We start from the raw sequence: 20,033 nt of genomic DNA, 5'->3' as shown, positions 1-20,033 counted from the left end.
GGTGTCTTCAGTCCCTAAACATCTTTTAAGTGTTGTGAGGAGGAACGGCAACATTATAAAGTGGTGAATGCTTCACTGTCCCAACTTTTTTTTGAAATGTGTTTTTGAAAAAGCAGTAAAATTCATCAAATAATGTGCTGCTGTACTGTTTTGAGTGCAATACAGGTCAAAGATCATTTGCAAATCATTGTTTTCAGTTTTTAATTTCAATTTCAACATACCATCCCAAGTTTTCCTGATTTGGGGTTATAGACTATATTTATACCCCAATCAAACAAAGTTATAGAGACTTCTTATTCTACCACCAAGCCAGAAGCTTCTGCTCTCAGTCCAGATACTAATCCAGTACAGACATTCCTACTCACTTGAACGCTAGTTTGACTTGTTTCCTGTTTTTATTTTGTGAAGCTTGCCATCTTATCATTTTGCAGTTCTGATTGATTTCCTTCTTTGGCCTGTTTCCAGTTGCTCGCCCTTTGATCCAGTTAATCCATTATTTCAGATCCAGCCAACATTATGCCAAAGTTTGATTATCGACTTGGATTTTATTAAAGACTAATTGCTTGCATTTACATCCAGCTACATAATCTGCTCCTAAGAATTTTTCTTTTTTTTTTTTTTTGCATAAGTGTTTTTATTTTTTATTAAAGGTTCCATTCTCACATATATTTTCTCACAAATTTTCACACATTTTCAGACAAAAATCCATTTGCTACTTATTGTTGAATATTTTGTGGTAAATAACAATAATAATGAAAATGTATGGTACAGTGGTGCTTGAAAGTTTGGGAACCCTTTAGAATTTTCTATATTTCTGCATAAATATGACCTAAAACAACATCAGATTTTCACACAAGTCCTAAAAGTAGATAAAGAGAACCCAGTTAAACAAATTAGACAAAAATATTATACTTGGTCATTTATTTATTGAAGAAAATTATCCAGTATTACATATCTGTGAGTGGCAAAAGTATGTGAACCTGTGCTTTCAGTATCTGGTGTGACCCCCTTGTGCAGCAAATAACTGCAACTAAATGTTTGCGGTAACTGTTGATCAGTCCTGCACACCGGCTTGGAGGAATTTTAGCCCGTTCCTCCGTACAGAACAGCTTCAACTCTGGGATGTTGGTGAGTCTCCTCATACAAACTGCTCGCTTCAGGTCCTTCCACAACATTTCGATTGGATTAAGGTCAGGACTTTGACGTGGCCATTCCAAAACATTAACTTTATTCTTCTTTAACCATTCTTTGGTAGAATGTCTTGTGTGCTTAGGGTTGTTGTCTTGCTGCATGACCCACCTTCTCTTGAGATTCAGTTCATGGACAGATGTCCTGACATTTTCCTTTAGAATTTGCTGGTATAATTAAGAATTCATTGTTCCATCAACAATGGCAAGCCATCCTGACCCAGATGCAGCAAAACCAGCCCAAACCATGATACTACCACCACCATGTTTCACAGATGGGATAAGGTTCTTATGCTGGAATGCAGTGTTTTTCTCCAAACATAACATTTTCTCATCTCCTCTCATTCTCATCATCTCTAGCCGCTTTATCCTTCTACAGGGTCGCAGGCAAGCTGGAGCCTATCCCAGCTGACTACGGGTGAAAGGCGGGGTACACCCTGGACAAGTCGCCAGGTCATCACAGGGCTGACACATAGACACAGACAACCATTCACACTCACATTCACACCTACGCTCAATTTAGAGTCACCAGTTAACCTAACCTGCATGTCTTTGGACTGTGGGGGAAACCGGAGCACCCGGAGGAAACCCACGCGGACACGGGGAGAACATGCAAACTCCGCACAGAAAGGCCCTCGCCGGCCCCAGGGCTCGAACCCAGACCTTCTTGCTGTGAGGTGACAGCGCTAACCACTACACCACCGTGCCGCCCCATAACATTTCTCATTTAAATCAAAAAGTTCTATTTTGGTCTCATCCATCCACAAAACATTTTTCCAATAGCCTTCTGGCTTGTCCACGTGATCTTTAGCAAACTGCAAACAAGCAGCAATGTTCTTTTTGGAGAGCAGTGGCTTTCTCCTTGCAACCCTGCCATGCACACCATTGTTGTTCAGTGTTCTCCTGATGGTGGACTCATGAACATTAACATTAGCCAATGTGAGAGAGACCTTCAGTTGGTTAAAAGTTACCTTGGGGTCCTTTGTGACCTCGCTGACTATTACACACCTTGCTCTTGGAGTGATCTTTGTTGGTCGACCACTCCTGGGAGGGTAACAATAGTCTTAAATTTCCTCCATTTGTACACAATCTGTCTGACTGTGGATTGGTGGAGTCCAAACTCTTTAGAGATGGTTTTGTAACCTTTTCCAGCCTGATGAGCATCAACAACGCTTTTTCTGAGGTCCTCAGAAATCTCCTTTGTTCATGCCATGATACACTTCCACAAACATGTGTTGTGAAGATCAGACTTTGATAGATCCCTGTTCTTTAAATAAAACAGGGTGCCCACTCACACCTGATTGTCATCCCATTGATTGAAAACACCTGACTCTAATTTCACCTTCAAATTAACTGCTAATCTTAGAGGTTCACATACTTTTGCCACTCACAGAAATGTAATATTGGATCATTTTCCTCAATAAATAAATGACCAAGTATAATATTTTTGTCTTATTTGTTGAACTGGGTTCTCTTAATCTACTTTTAGGACTTGTGTGAAAATCTGATGATGTTTTAGGTCATATTTATGCAGAAATATAGAAGATTCTAAAGGGTTCACAAACTTTCAAGCACCACTGGACATTGAATTCCATTTTCAGTCAATCGGCCATGCTGTACTTAGAGTATTTATGCAGACCGTTATTAAAAGTCAATATTACAAATAAAATGTTTACGGATTTCATATTGTTTTGTTGAAAGAGGCAATAACAATAATGAACAACGAGACCATCAATGATGGCGTAGGTCACTCTGGCCCTGTCTAGTCCAGAAGGAACAATCTAAAGTGGGCCACCTTGCACAGTTCTACTCTCAACCAGTACAGCTCAAATATTTATAATATTAATGATAGATAGATAGATAGATAGATAGATAGATAGATAGATAGATAGATAGATAGATAGATAGATAGATGCTTATGACAGCATACACAGTCTTTATGGAAAGTTTTAGAATACTTCCGAATACCACCAAAATTAGCGAGACTAATCCAAATGTACTACAAGAATACCAGATGCCATGCTAGACTTGGAGGTGAGACAACTGAACCATTCGAAGATGGAGGTGGTCTCAAACAGGGGTGCCCACTCTCAACTCTCCTTTTCAACCTGGTCCTGGAATGGGATGAGACAAACTCCTCAGGCTAACCCAACAATTCACGTTGGAACGGCAGCATGTGACAGATTAGCATATATAGATGATGTGTATATATTTTCAACAAGAATTGCTGCTTTGGAACCAACACTGAATGCATTTAAAGAAGCTGGAAGAAAGGTTAGGTTGGAAATAAATGAAAGTAAGACAAAAATAATGAAAGCCTCAAGAACAGGTGGGGAAGAAGGTTACACCTTCAGTAACCTTGTATTAGGAAAGGTAGCCAGCTTCAAATAAATACCTGGGGTCAACTGTAACATCTGACAACAACATTGCTGAAGAGGTAAAAACCCGAATAGCAACGGGTTCTCGCTGTGCATGGGCAATGAAATCAATACTTAATGCAAGAAATATCAACAGAAAAACCAAACTCCAGATATACACAACCATCATCCGACCAACTGTTATATATGGAGCAGAGACCTGGGCCTTTACAAAACAACTAGAACAAAAACTACTGGTCTTTGAAAATGGTATTCTAAGACGAATCTATGGCCAAGTCATCGACGACAGCACTGGAGAGAAGAGAAGACAACATAACCAAGAGCTACGGGACCTATCACGACTACCACCTATGACCAACATGGTACATGCCATGAGGCTAAGATGGGCAGGGCACATCACCCGAATGGGAGAAACAAGATCTGTCAAACAAATCACCAAAGGATTTCCTGTCAGTATCAGACCCCCAGGGAGACCAAGGAAGAGGTGGAGTGACAACTGAAGAAAAGATATGACATCTTTAAGAGTAGAGGACCCTAATAGCTGGTGGACCTTAGCGAAGGAGCGTGATGTCTGACGAGGACTTGTGAAGGCAGCTAAGGATCAACTGGGTCCGTTGCCAGCTAAATGAGTGAGTGAGAGATAGATAGTTTTATTAAGGTAAAAATTACATACAAATACGACAATATACTAATGCACACTTGAACTAAATACATGAAACTAAAACCAAGGATAGCACAACAAAGTGTAAAATACTTATTTCCATTGTTGTCCAAAGGAAAGTTTCAGGATGGCGCCATGTTGACTGTTTAATCATGGAATTAAGTGTATTATCAATAATAAATTTGTACAAATGGCACTAAGTAGAATAAAAAAATAAAATAAAAAAACCCAAAATTGCTAGCTAAACATGGATATAAAAGGCAAGATACAATAGTATTATAATGCACCCAAGATTAGCACCATGTAGTTATATTATATTAAATATTCATCTCATCTCATTATCTCTAGCCGCTTTATCCTGTTCTACAGGGTCGCAGGCAAGCTGGAGCCTATCCCAGCTGACTACGGGCGAAAGGCGGGGTACACCCTGGACAAGTCGCCAGGTCATCGCAGGGCTGACACGTAGACAACCATTCACACTCACATTCACACCTACGGTCAATTTAGAGTCACCAGTTAACCTAACCTGCATGTCTTTGGACTGTGGGGGAAACCGGAGCACCCGGAGGAAACCCACGCAGACACGGGGAGAACATGCAAACTCCGCACAGAAAGGCCACCAGCTGGTACAGTGTCCCTCTGTACATGGTGGTCACTGTGGCCAAACAACCCAATCTTTGTCTCATCTGACCATACAGCTATCCTCTAGAAGGCTTTTTTCTTTGTCCGTGTGGTCAGCTTCAAACTTTAGTTAAGCTTGAAGGTGTCGGTTTTGGAGCAGGGGGTTATTTCTTGGATAGCAGCCTCTTAGTCCACAGTGATCTGAACTGTAGACAGTGATCCATCAGCTTCCAGTTCATGGCAGGGCTGTGTCATGGTGGTCCCCAGGTTGTTCCTGACCATCCAAACCAATTTCCTTTCAGTTGAGGGTGACAGTTTGAGTTTTCTTGAAGCAAAGTGGCTTGGCAAAGTGACTACACCTCACAATAACTTGGATACAATTGTTTGAACTGATCTTGGAATTTGCAGTTGTTTAGAAATGGCTCCAAGAGACATTCCAGAGTTGTGCATATCTGCGATCATCTTTCTCAGATCTGCACTGAGCTCCTTGGACTTTCCCATTTTACTGTGTGTTGGTCAATCCAATGAGTGCTGTAAACAAGCCCTTTTTATGAAGGCACAGAGAAGCTACCAGCTGTAGTCAGTCATCACTAACAGGAAATTAAGAGACCTCGACCTTGGCAAGATAAGAGACATTTTGGAAGCTTCAGCACCTCTGAATTAATAATCTAAGTGAGCGTATGTACACTTTTGACCCTGTATGTATAATTTTGACCCTGTGTTGATTTCAGAAAACCCAAAGAAAATTAAAACTTGTGCACCAAATGCTAGTGTTTTTTTTTTTTAATTAAAGCTGTATGCTGTACAATCATTCTGCCACAGAAAAAGAACAGTTCAAAGAAATTACTGAAAGCCCAAATATTGCCATGACGTTCATATCCAAGATGACATTCATGTCACTGTATTTAAACTTCTGACCACAACTATGTACGCTGGCATTAACATTTGGATGAAGGGGTCGAGGCTCCTGGTACTTCTTGGTACTCTAATTACTGTAGTTCCTGACTTTTTGGACGCCCTGTGTATTTCCTGTTGTTGTGCTATGACCTGTATCACACATCCTGGAGAACCCCATGTCTTGCACATTTTCTTGGGCTGATACACCTGATTGAGTGAGTCACACTTTCACCCTGGTCTTAGAGCGTGGATTTTTTTTTTTTTAAAGGCTGCTTTCACATACAAAAGCTATTTCACAGTTGGTTCTGATTCTCTCTGACTACAGCTGTACCAAGGAGCTCTTGCACTGCCTGGGCAAAATGAGATCATTTGTGGCTCCATTACTACCACTACTGTGAACTAATTATCACAACTCCCTGGCAGTCAATCTCACGCTTAGAGGAAGCCAACACTAGAGGGTGCAATGCCCCTGGTGGATGGATTATTATCTGTTCTTGCAGCCATATGTTTCTGTCAACAGTATTCATTGGATTTGTGTGTGTGTGTGTGTGTGTGTGTGTGTGTGTGTGTGTGTGTGTGTGTGCACTACAGAACCATCCTCTGTGGACCCTGACTGGGGCCGGCTTGAGTTATCGGCTGTTATCCTGGTGCCTTCATGCCTACTGTGTGTTGGTGTGTTTCTGGGTGTGTGTGCTATCCGGAACCAGCGCTGCGTGCACAGTAAGAGCCGAAACCAGGATCCAGAGGAGCCTCTGGACGACCAGAGTCTCGTGTCGTCAGAGAAATGCCTGAAAGAATTGATCTATGACATGAGCACGTCAGGCTCGGGATCAGGTGAGCTGAGACCAGAGAGAAGAGAAAAACAAACAGATATAGCACCATGAAGATAACTGCTTTCAAGGGGACCCCCCCCCCCCCCCCAAACATAGAATTCAACATTGCCTTCAGTTTGTTTGTTTGTTTGTTTGTTTGTTTATTTAATGATATTTTAACAGGATGCTTCTTCATCAAAATGATTTTCAAGAAGGTCCTGTAAAACGATAAAATTCAAGAAGACACTTTACTATAAGGTTCACAGATAGTTAATATTTTTGATATATTAATATTTAACTCCTTAATATATTAATGTTTAACCTATCAAGAATGAACGAAGCATGTATATTAACAGCATATACAAATAGGAATTAATAATGGTAAAAATTAAGCATGAACATTTGTTAACTCATTTGGTTAATGAATATAATGACACCATATTAAAGCTTAGACGGCCTTTTGATTCCATAAAATCGGCAAAATTTAGTTCTGTCTGAAATGTGGTCATTGTGATATATGTTTATTTCTGTAATATCTGACAAAATATCAGGCCATTCTGTGGCTGGGAAGTTATTTAATTTGAGAGGATTAAAGCAAATAATGTGCATGAAATCGCTCGCTTTGCGCAGTCAAGCAGACAGAGGAAGTCCGTGTGCGCATGCGCAGGTTTATCATCTTCTTTTAGGTTTTATGGCAGCTGGCATCCACAGTGTTGCATTACTGCCATCTACAGGTTTACCTTTGAGCGTGCACTGACAGTTCCATCATTCTGTCGCTAAACGAACAGCTGATCACACCGAGGTGCTCGCTGAGCGCCGATATTTATTAGCTTGGGCCTGCGTTTCCTTTCCTTCATATATAACATAACGTCTTTTCTTCTCGCTTTCTTTCCGTTACTGTAGTCGGTCTTTCACGTTTCATTCGCACACTCACGCCCTCCATTTTTCTCTCCTGTTTCAAATTTGTATCCCACAATGCCTTGTACAAACAGGGAAAGCCCACCACGTGATGCATGATGTAGTATCTCGTATTGGGTCATGGTGAAGCAGGAAAAAATAGCAGAGAATTTAGGGCCATGTAGTCCTAAATTCATTAATTGATATATTTAAAAAAACCCTAATAAAATTGGAAGTCTGTGATTTGAATTCAGTAGCTTTTGGTCCACTAAATAAAAATAATTGGGTGTCGGGGAAATTCTTTTTATGACCTGAACTGAAAAATCTGAAAGGCAGTCTAGCTTTTAATCAAATTTTTTAAAATTACATTTATTTGACTTTTTTTTTTGCATACAGTGTAGATTAATTTAACTAACTTTGAATATTTCACAATTTGAAGCCAGTACCACTAACAATTTGCTTTGAGACAACATGATCATGATTATTAGTGTGCTATGAAAATGGGTTTAATGGATCTCTCAAAGGTCGATCCATTCAAACACTGTATACTTGCGCTTCATGCCACAGGTGAAAATGTTATCAGTATATTTCATTTGTATTTATATCAGAGAATCTTGTAAATTTTACATAAGTCATGATATTAATTTACAGGATGAGTTAACATGTTCATTCATATATATATATATATATATATATATATATATATATATATATATATATATATGTATTGTATACTTCATTATCTTGTGATGTGCTAAAGATTTCTGCATGTCGTATTTCATCATTATTAAAGGTGACATATTATCTTCTTTTTCCACAAGTTCACACAGTTCCCTGAGGTCTGAATGAAATGTCTGTGACGTACTTTGCTCAAAATATGGTGGGGTTTACGTTAGACCGTATCAGCGGATCATCAGATTAACGTTTTTAAAACGATTCGCGTGCACACGGCAACGCCAATACACGGATACGCTCGGCTCCGCAGGCATCCTGCGCTCCAAATCACTCCGCCCTGAACAGCGAGTGCCCTCTGGAGGGTGTGCACTCCGGCCCTGCGCAGCTCACAGAGCGCGCGAGTGAAGCGCACAAGCAGTGATTTGGGACTGAGCCGCTGTGTGTGTGATCTCAGTGCATGTCGGGCATGCGTGTCACTTACCACTTGCAAGTGGAAGGATGGCAAGCCTAAAGACAATCATAACTACACAATGGGCAGTATTTGCATCAGTATTTGCAGTATTTTCATACTTTTATACTCTTTAATGAAAGGTGATACAAGGCGGAAGTCCGTAACGTTTTTCAGCAGTCGCGTCACATGACCAACACCAGCGAATCAGGAAGGTGGATGTCACAGTGACGTTGTCCAATGACGACGCCAGCTAGAGCTCAGCACAGCGTATCCGCGTATCCTCAATGTTTACACAGCACCGGACCAGACACGATCTGGATTGAATACGTGGACCCTGGCGGATTCCCGTTTCCCGGCGTTTCCAGGCGTTTTAATGTAAACGGACAGTGCATCCGCGAAGAAAACGAGACAGATACGGTCTAATGTAAACTTGGCCTATGACAAGGATAAAGCACAACCTGTCCCTTCTCACCCCATCTAAACAGCCCTGTTCAAAACAGCTGATTTGAGGAACGGCCTGTTCTTTTAAATGAGAATGAGCCACTTGTCTGTGAAGATTCTCAATCATCCAGGTCATAGTAAACTGTGGGTGGTAGAAAAGGGCAACTGGACTTGCTTGAAGATTCTTGAAAACGTTTCACCTCTCGTCCAAAAGGCTTCCTCAGTTCTGTCTGACTAATAGGGAGTATCAGATATTTATCCTCTCCTGAATCAGAATCAGAATTCTGATGACCAGCTCATCTAAGGTGTCATTGAGGCATCATGTTGGTGTGGGTCACTGGAGGCTGGGTGTGAACGGCGAGTCATTAGGGTGATCAAAGGGTTGTCCGTTAGGGTGATCAATGGCAATCTGACTCTCTCTGTCCTCCTGTGAGTCACTGAAAACAGCTGGGTCCTGGCGTACACCCAGCCGTCTGGGAAGAGTGTCCAATACCGCCTTGTAGATGGTTGACAAATGATGTCTTAGACCCCCACCTCTGTTCAGTGATGGCTGTTCCAGGTTGACAAAAATGGCTTCTTTAACTCCTCGCTCATACCAACGATCCTCTCTGGCTAAGGTGGGGTTTACATTAGACCGTATCAGCGGATCATCAGATTAATGTTTTTAAAACGATTAGTGTGCACACAGCAACGCCAATACACGGATACGCTCGGGTCCGCAGGCATCCTGCGCTCCAAATCACTCCGCCCTGAACAGCGAGTGCCCTCTGGAGGGTGCGCACTCCAGCCCTGCGCAGCTCACAGAGCGCGCGAGTGAAGCGCACAAGCAGTGATTTGGGACTGAGCCGCTGTGTGTGTGATCTCAGTGCATGTCGGGCATGCGTGTCACTTACCACTTGCAAGTGGAAGGATGGCAAGCCTAAAGACAATCATAACTACACAATGGGCAGTATTTGCAATATTTTCATACTTTTATACTCTTTAATGAAAGGTGATACAAGGCGGAAGTCCGCGCCGTTTTTCAGCAGTCGCGTCACATGACCAACGCCAGCGAATCAGGAAGGTGGATGTCACAGTGACGTTGTCCAATGACGACGCCAGCTAGAGCTCAGCACAGCGTATCCGCGTATTCTCAATGTTTACACAGCACCGGACCAGACACGATCTGGATTGAATACGTGGACCCTGGCGGATTCCCGTTTCCCGGTGTTTCCAGGCGTTTTAATGTAAATGGACAGTGCATCCGCGAAGAAAACGAGACAGATACGGTCTAATGTAAACTTGGCCTGAAATGCGTACATTACAATCCTGAAATGACTGTCCTTTGTTGTTAAGATGAATGTAGACAGCCGAGTCCTGGCCTGAGGAGCTGGCTCTCCTGTGTTGGGCCAAGCGCCTGTATAGCGGTTGTTTGAGCCACTGTTCACTCAACAGCCCTAGGGCGTAATTTTGGGTAGGGACGCTAGGGACATGTCCCTACCAATATTCAGCCGCTACTGTGTAATCACGATCAATAAAACCGATGTCCTAACCTGAGCAATGATTATATGGCACACAAAGGGTTAAATGTATGACACTGCTAATAATCCCCCCTCTAACGTAGATATACATTCTCTGATTAGCTACCTGTTTCTCGCTAACTTACATGGTTGGCTATCCCAGCTGTCACTCCATCTGCTGTAAAAGCAGCACACTTCCCACAGCAGCCATGACTACCTGCCCATCAACCCCCCGTATCTCACACGTACACACCTGACCTACCCCACGCACCCCCCACTCTCCATCAGCCTACAAATTGAGCTGGACTTCGATGTCCACGCATGCTTGCCCTACGACTCGCATGCTGACTTGAGTATCATGGACGACATGATAGGCAGGTTTAGCAACGTGACAGGACGCATCAGAGCTAGGCTACTGCATAGCTGCAGAGAAAAGGAATGCTGGAGCAATGTAACTTGGTGTTGGATAATATCCTCGATGAATGAATGTTAAATTTATAGACCTAATGGTTTTACAGAATGTAAGTAGTCAGATGTAGGCTACTGCATGGCCATGCAGATGTGCGACTTGCATTTCAGAATCAACAGCGTGACAGCCGCTGAGTCTGCTGCTGAGTCTGCTGCGTTCACTGTCTTACAGAGAACTCTTTCTACTACTACTAGGCTAGATACAACAAATCCATGGTCCTTTACTGCCACCTACAGACGAATATTGGTAACTGCAGCATGAACATAAAAGGAGTCACAAGCACATCTGCAGTGAAAATCATAACACGTTACGAACACAGAAACAGGCAACAAAAAGACATGATATGGAAAATGGAGGGGCAACAAAAAGACAAAAAAATGCGGGTATTCTACAAATGCAATACTAATGTAATCATAATCATGCTATAATAGGCAATCACTAAATTATATATCCAAATATCATTTTAACTAAATTTGAGCTTAATTACAGAATAGAAAATGCCACCAGTAGCACCTATTTATGAGTGTCTCAATAAGGCAGTCAGTGAATTTTGAGACCCCCCCCAATGTCAAACAATACAGATATTGAATTAAAAAAAAAACCCAATATTTAATGCTAAAAATGCTTAAAGTTTTTAATTCTTATTTTCATGTATTTCTGTGGAAGAGACAGAACGACTGCTTAAACACAAATTAGAAATTGTGTGGTATAAAAGTAATAAATCATCAGATTCTAGCAATGTTGGGTTGCTCAAGGGCACTTCAGCCATGGATGGAGATGTAGGGAGAGGTAAGGATGGGATTTGAACCTGCAACCCTGGGATCCAAAGACCAACTCCCTAACCATTAGGCCACAGCTGCCCTCATTAACCTATAAGATCTACATGACATGAAATTATGATTGCTAATGGAAAAAAAAACACCTTTCGGAAGCTCTGCCTTGGATCACTTTTGTGTCCCCACCAATGTCAAAATCAAAGTTACTCCCTTGCAACAGCCCCCCCAAATCTTCTGCTGGCCAGTAAGGTAGCACTTTCCATATGAATTCTTGGGTTTCACGTGACATCACATCCGCCTCATTAGTTATTCAAAACTTTAGCTGGTGGTCGACCAAAGCTCAGTTGACAAAGCGTTTGTACAGAGAAGGTGCATTGCTTGCATGAAAAATTCCTTATGCCTGCGTTGTTTTAGGTTGTTCGAATTGATCAAACTGTGAAACTGATAAAAGTTTCTTCAGGGTTCCCCGTGAACTAATAAAAAAGGGTGAACGAACACAGGATTTCACAAAAAGATGTCAAGAAAGGTGGCTTTTGAACCTCTCGGTGAAATCGAAGGGAGCCGAGTTGAAGCATGCTCGAGTTTGCAGTGATCACTTGGTGAAAGGTTTGTATTTCCATCTCAGCTACGTCCTTAGTGTTTTCCAAGTACTTTTCTTGCTATGTATCATTATTTTATGGTACTTTTTTTAGTCACGAAGCGCTAAAGTCCCCAGCTGTTTCTTTGTTTACTCCTCACAAAGTCCATATGCATGAAGGTCGCGACAAAATTCTTCCCCAGCCGTACAGTTACAATGCGCCGTGATCACTTCTCCGTCTTGTTTAACTAAGATCCAGGTGTTTAAAGGGGTTTCTGATGATCTTTGTGAATGATTTAGCTGAGAGATAAGAGCCAACACAAGTGAGAATCAAGCCAACTGTTGTTTGTTTACACTTCAACTTGCCGCACTTCGTTGTAAAGACGCAAACGAAAAGCTTAAAAAAAACCTACTTCCACGGGCAAAAACAAGACAGGTTTCATTGGGCAGTGACTTGATCCCGAGGTCCTTTACCCAGCCACATACAAAAAAGTTGTAAGCCTCCATACTCTTCCACGCTTTCATCTGTTTTGCGGTGTAGAAGGACGTCTGCAACACCAGATAGTTCGAGATGTCGGGGAACTCGACTGAAGGGCAGTTTTCGAGATCGTATGACAAATCCTTCTTTCCCAGACTGTAGGGGTCGATTCCATTGCACAGAGCAATCTTCTGAATATATCTAAAGCCAGCAGTGGCTTCTAAATTACCAGCATACTCTGATAAGTTATTGCTAGTTGTTTGCACTACGGCAGCCGTTTTGGTTTGCTAGACCTCCAGCTATTTCACTTCCAGTAAAACCACTATGAAAAGTCATGTGACTGAAACCCAAGGATATTCATTCGCAAAGGAGGTTCTCAAGACATGAGTGGAGATACTCTGATGAAGGGGGCGGAGTAATTCTAGTGATCTCCTTGTGACATAGAAAGAGGAGCTGAATCTGAACGGCTTGTTGAAGCACAAAAGAAACTGACTGTGTGTCTTATTTCAGAGTTTGTGGGTCGGTAGGCTCCGGATACCCAATGTATGTGCAAATGCACTGAAAAAGTGAGTTTTTCATAATATGCTTATTTGTGAACTTTATACCAAAGTGTTACCCGATTCGAGCACAGTTGCTTAAGAAATAAAATGTGGGTTTATGATTAAATCTTTCAGGTGGGGGCCAAGTTCATGTACTATTACAGCCTTTTTCCTGTTACATTGCTGGCCTTGACCCCAAACACTGTAAGCAAAACGTACTTCTAAAATGGAGCAAAATACACGGTATGGCCAAAAGTTTGTGGACACCTAACTATCACACTCATGCTTTTTTGACCATCCCAATCCAGATGTAGTGCCCCTTTAACTATTATAATAATCTCCACTCTTCTGGGAAGGCTTTCTACTAGATTTTGGAGCATGGCTGTGGGAATTTGTGCTCATTCAGCTTCAAGAGCATTCCTGAGGTCAGATGAGGAGGCGGTGTACAGTCATTGTTCTAATTCATCCCACAGGTGTTCAGTGGTATTGAGGTCAAGGCTCTGTGCAGGACACTTGAGTTCTTCTACTCTAACCTTGAGCTTGGCAAATCGTATCTTCATGGACATCTCTTTGTACACGGGGCAATGTCATATTGGAACAGGTTTGGGCCTCTTTGTTCCTCTTCGTTCCAGTGAAAGGAAATTGTAATGCGAGAGTATACTGTATGAAGACGTCCTATACAGTTGTGTGCGTCCAACTTTGTGGTAACAGTTTGAGGAAGAACCACATTTTGGTGTGATGGTCAGACGTCCACATACTTTTGGCCATATAGTGTATATTAGGGTGAAAAAAATAATTTCCAAGACTTTATGAGGGATTTTCCTTCAGCAGTTGAGTGACTTTACTTTTTTTTGGTAGACAGTTCTGTTGAATGTTCAGGATCCTATAACTAGTGTTTTACCAGTTCACCAAACATGTTCCATGCTGTTTTGTCTGCTTCTGTTCATTTCACGGTTGGTTCTGTAATCACAATGTGCTGTATATAAGCAGAATATACAGTGTATTTGGACTGAAAGAGTGGGTATGTGGGTCTCAGGGCTGCCACTGCTGGTACAGAGAACGATAGCACGAACCATAGTGCTACAGGAGAGCATCGGTAAGGGCCGTTTCGGAGAGGTGTGGAGAGGGAAGTGGCGAGGAGAAGATGTGGCCGTGAAGATCTTCTCTTCCCGAGATGAACGTTCCTGGTTCCGCGAGGCTGAGATCTACCAGACCATCATGCTTCGGCATGAGAACATTCTGGGCTTCATCGCAGCTGATAACAAAGGTAGCCACATGCACGCATGCATGAACACAGACAGACACACACAGACACAGAGAGACACATGCATGGACAGACAGACACAGAGACATGCACAGACAGCCAGACAGACACGGAGACATGCACAGAGAGACACGCACAAACAGACACAGAGAGACACACACAGACACGTGCGCGCGCGCACACACACACACACACGGACACGGACACACACACAGAGAGACAGACAGACAGACACACAGACAAACAGCCACACACATGCAGACACACAGACACACACAGACAGACAGAAACACAAAGACACACACACCCAGACAGACACACACAGAGAGACACACGCACAGACAGACAGACAGCAGAGACACCAGGAACCTGTGGCGTGGGATTCAGACCATCACAGACTACAAGCCCTCGCTGCAGACCTGTGACAACTCCATGCCTCTGCTGAATCAGTTGAACGACTTCTTCGCTCGCTTTGAGGCAGACAACAGCACCACGGCACAGAAGACCCCACCACCTCCCGGTGACCAGGTGTTGGTACTGTCCCCAGACAGCGTGAGGAGAGCTCTCAGGATGACAAATGCACGGAAAGCCCCGGGTCCTGATAACATTCCTGGTCGTGTCCTGAGAGACTGTGCCGAGGAGCTCACAGATGTCTTTACAGACATCTTCAACATCTCGTTGAGCCAGGCTGTTGTCCCCACATGCCTCAAAGCCACCACCATCATCCCGGTCCCGAAGAAGCAGTTTCCCTCCTGCTTCAATGACTACCGCCCTGTCGCACTCACTCCCATCCTCATGAAGTGCTTCGAGCGGCTAATCATGCGGCATATCAAGTCTGCCCTCCCCCCTGCCCTGGACCCTTTCTAGTTTGCATATCGGTCCAACCGTTCGACCGATGACGCCATCTCCACTGCCCTCCACTCAGCCCTCACCCACCTGGAGACAAAAGACTCGTATGTCAGAATGCTGTTCATAGACTTTAGCTCAGCATTCAACACAATCATTCCTCAGCAGCTCATTCATAAACTGGACCAGCTGGGACTCAACACCTCCCTGTGCAACTGGCTGCTGGACTTCCTGACGGGGAGACCTCAGACTGTACGGGTCGGCAGCAACTCCTCCAGCACCATCACATTGAACACGGGGCCCCCCAAGGATGTGTGCTGAGCCCCTCCTCTTCACTCTGCTGACCCACGACTGCACACCAACATCCAGCTGCAATTTCTTCATTAAGTTTGCGGACGACACGACTGTGGTGGGTCTCATCAGCAATGGCAATGAGACAATCTACAGGAGTGAGGTGAGCTGCTTGGCCATGTGGTGCAAGGACAACAATCTCTGCCTGAACGTGGAGAAGACAAAGGAGATTGTTGTGGACTTCAGGAGAGCGCACACCCAGCATGCTCCACTATCTATCGACGGTGCTGCAGTGGAGAGGGTGAGCAGCACCAAGTTTCTGGGTGTGCACATCTCTGAAGACCTGTCGTGGAGCAACAACACTGCATCACTGGCCAAAAAAGCCCAACAGTGTCTGTACTTCCTCCGCAAACTGAGGAGAGCAAGAGTCCCGGCCCCCATCATGCACACATTCTACAGAGGCACCATCGAGAACATCCTGACCAGCTGCATCACCATGTGGTACGGCGTCTGCACGGTGTCCTGCTGCAAGACTCTGCAGTGCATCGTGAGAGCAGCTGAGAGGATCATTGGTGTCTCTCTCCCTTCTCTAATGGATATTTATAACTCCCGCCTCACCCGCAAAGCCATCAGGATTGCAGGTGACCCCACCCACCCATCTCACAGCCTCTTCAGTCTGCTGCTATCGGGGAGGAGACTGCAGAGTCTCCGGGCCAAAACCAGCAGGCTCAAGGACAATTTCTTTCACCAGGCGGTCAGGAGGCTCAACTCCCTCCCTGTTCTGCCCCTCCTCCCCCCTCTGCCCCCTGCCACAGATTCTGCTTGCACACACCCCTGTCCCCTAGCCTGGGAAATCCCATGCTGCTTTGCACAATCGTTCCGATCTGAAAAGACAGCATGGAAACTATGGTCTAAAGGCTCGCCTGAGTTAGGGAGCCAATCAGAGAGTGGGGAGGGGTGGAAAGACGGTGACGCGTACTACTCGACAAACGGAAGCTTGTAGTTTATTTGGGACTGTTTACGGATCACATTTAACATGGCGGCGAGCGATATGAACCAAACTTTCGATCAAGCTTTAGACACTGTTCTGAATAGTTTAGAGCGAAAGTTTGTTTTAAAAAAAGAACAGCATTTGGCGTTTCAGTCTTTCTTCGCCTCTTCGGCGCTCTAACTACGTCACCGGGTACAACTGCCATGATTGGCCATGGGCTACGTATACGCCAAATGATAGACATTCGCAACGTCCAATAAACGGCCGTTGACGATCGTAAACCACACCTCCCCTACGAGAAATTCAATAGGCGGATTCCAGACCATATTTCACTTGTGATATGGTCTGGTGTTAACCAGACTACCTGTCCCCCCTTCAACATCTGACATGTCACCCTCACAGTCCCCCCCCCAACACACACGTACTCTCAACGTTCATTAACACACTGAACTCAGGGACTGCACATTTCACTTTACCTCGCTCATTTGCACTATTCCACACTACCTCACCTTAACAGCCATTAGTTTATTGCTTATACTGCTTATTTCATGTTTACCTGCTGTACCTCAAGTGCCCTTGACTGTTTATTTGCTCCAATATATATATATATATATATATGAGTGTTTAGTCTATGTCTAGTTCTTATCTAGAGTGTTTATACTGTTTATATTGTTTATTTCAATTATTCTATTTTTATTTATTGCATTGCCTGTTTGCACCGTGGGTCAGAGAGGACTGAAATTTCGTCTGTGCTGTATGTTGAGCATGTATAGCATATTTGACAATAAAGTTGACTTGACTTGACTTGACACGACACACTCTCTCTCTCTCTCTCTCTCTCTCTCTCTCTCTCTCTGGCTTGGAGGTCATGACTTCCATATTCTCCTGTATATGTCTGTGGTCAAAATATCTTTTCGGGCTATTTTTTGAATGTTTTAAGATAATGTCAGTAAGGAATAAAGCACTTGGGTGTATGCTGTTAGGAAAAATCAATCAATAATCAATGACAAGGTGGTGTAATGTGGCCTGACATGAAGTGGAGTTACTGTTACCACACTGAAGTTGATTATTCTCCAGTAACAATGCACTCTTTAGTGTTTTATTTGACTTAGATCAAAGTCAAAGATAAAAAAAAAAATAAAAGAACATGTCATTTTCATTATAGAATGTCCGAAAAAACAGTTAGTTCCCTGGTTCACTTATAGCAGCTCTTTTTTCTCTCTCTTGAAGTTAATAAGACCAAAAAAAAAAAATCCAGCTCGTCATGTGACCAAGAACCACAAAGCGTGAAAAACACTCCATCCTGAAGATGTCCGAAAACTTCGTCTGTCACTGTTACAAAGCGCTGACACTGGAGATGCCTTCCAAAACTGTAAAATTAAAGTCTTCTCACAGGAAGTGATTCACCATACCAATGACTACACTTTTTTGACATAGCATGTCTGCCATACAAGACCCTGTGGAAGCTGTTACTACAGAAACGATCACATGTGAGAATGATGAGAATGAGCCCATTACTGTAAACCTTGCTAAGAGAAACACATTCCAACCTGCACTGGTTTAGAGAACAGTTTTTCAGTATGTTCTGGCCAATCAGAATCGAGCATTTAACAGCACTGTGGCTCAAAGTTCATTCGTAAAGCTTTGAGGGATGCTAACATTTGATGTATAGAAAGAGTAATGATCTCTTTTAGTGTTGTTTCCATTAGCTAGAAGTCTAACGAAAGACCATACCAGACAGAGAGGGAAATGAAAAAGCCAAATGTACTTGACATCTGACTGACTTCTCTTTCAGATAGGCAAGTGGCTTTCTCTGGAGCTCAGGATATGTCATGCAGCCCAGCTTGTGTTTTCTTCATACCACATGGCGACACTGATGGGCCTGTTAGTCAGCATGTTATCCAACTTGTCTCACTCATTTGCTGTAGAGGGGCTCTTAATGAGAGAAATGAGATGATGAGATGCACAGCTGCAGCAGGTCTGTCAGACATGTAGATGGAACTAAAGTGTAGGCTGTTGTATTAATACCCATCCTCAAGGACAGGGTCAAAAAGGTTTGATGGAAATTAGCTTTAACTGTCGATAAACCAAAATTCTGCTCATATCTGTGTGGGGGGTCTTTTCCCCAAACTTTTTTTTCCATAGACCACTAGGTCAGTACCAGTGGTTCCAACTAGTGTTGAAGTCAAGACCACCTAAACCAAGACCAAGTCATGACAGAGACCAGAGTGCGTCGAGACCGAGACAAGACCAAGACTTTGAGGGGGTCAAGTTTGATCAAGTCAAGACTAAGACAGGGCGAGACCAAGTCAAGACCAGAACCAGACCAGTGGGTGTGAAGGGGAGTCGGGGAGGGGTAACGGCCATTAACAGGAAGAAAAATTTAAACTTAGCAACAGGGCTTTGAACCAGAATTTTTTTCCTATTGGTTCATTCCGAACAGAAACGGAATTTTAACGTTTCCGGTTTTGGGTTCCACCATTAAATAGACGTTCCCGAACCGGTTAGAACAAAAAAATTTCGTTCCCGGAACAGTTAATTACGTTCCCTGTCAGCTGTTTAACAAATGGCTATAAAATTATGTCTCTGTCTCATCCAGCTTAAGCCAAATGTAGGCTAATTCTATTACAACCTTCATTAAATAAGACAAGAAATAATTCAAAACAATTATTATTTCAAATGTTGGTGATTTGGATTCTCAGTATGTCTTCCCATCTACACAAACAGAAAAAGTGCCAAAAATGAAAGATAATTAGTTTAGTGTGTTACCAAAGGCTAGTCAGGTCCTATAGAGGGCTACCGCATGACGCCACCGCGCCGCGAGATTTTGTTAGGCGCCATATTGGAAGACCAAGTACACATCTATGCAAGTACATACATACATAAAACAAACTACACCTGAAATGTAGCCAGGGCCGGTTCTGCCCTAATCTGGACCCGGGTGCAACATCGCGCAACCCCCCCCAAAAAAACACCAGTCTAAATCAGGACAACCATCACATAACTATAACTATAAACATTTTATATCAACTATTTTAACTAAATGGGCTATAATAAATAAGCCTGCAGGCAGCCACGGCGGGCTGCCTCAGAAAAGTAACCATTCAATGACACAACTGAAAGCCTGCAGCCACGGCGGGCTGCCTCAGAAAAGTAACCATTTGTCCTACCTTAAAACTCGTTTTGCATTTTCTGCCTCCTTTTTTGTATTTTCGACCCTCCGTTTATTTTCTTTCCTTTTCTGAAAACCCGATTTGTGTCCAGACATTTTGTTCTGCTACCA

At 43.2% G+C, this 20,033-nt stretch overlaps 1 protein-coding gene across 5 annotated transcripts in view; it reads left to right on the top strand.

Moving 5' to 3' along the window:
• LOC132892043 (activin receptor type-1C) overlaps positions 1-20,033 on the top strand; it is a 106,805-nt gene that overhangs the window by 47,444 nt on the left and 39,328 nt on the right. For 3 of the 5 annotated variants that reach the window (XM_060930364.1, XM_060930366.1, XM_060930365.1), the window contains exons 3-4: positions 6,336-6,578; positions 14,395-14,625. In XM_060930364.1, the coding sequence (XP_060786347.1) occupies positions 6,336-6,578; positions 14,395-14,625 (474 nt within the window). The remainder of the gene's footprint in view (positions 1-6,335; positions 6,579-14,394; positions 14,626-20,033) is intronic. The other 2 variants (XM_060930367.1, XM_060930368.1) reach the window with 1 other exon arrangement.

This window comes from Neoarius graeffei, chromosome 9 (genome assembly GCF_027579695.1).
Source record: "Neoarius graeffei isolate fNeoGra1 chromosome 9, fNeoGra1.pri, whole genome shotgun sequence".
Lineage (NCBI taxonomy): Eukaryota > Metazoa > Chordata > Actinopteri > Siluriformes > Ariidae > Neoarius > Neoarius graeffei.
This window is presented reverse-complemented; position numbering and strand designations above follow the sequence as displayed.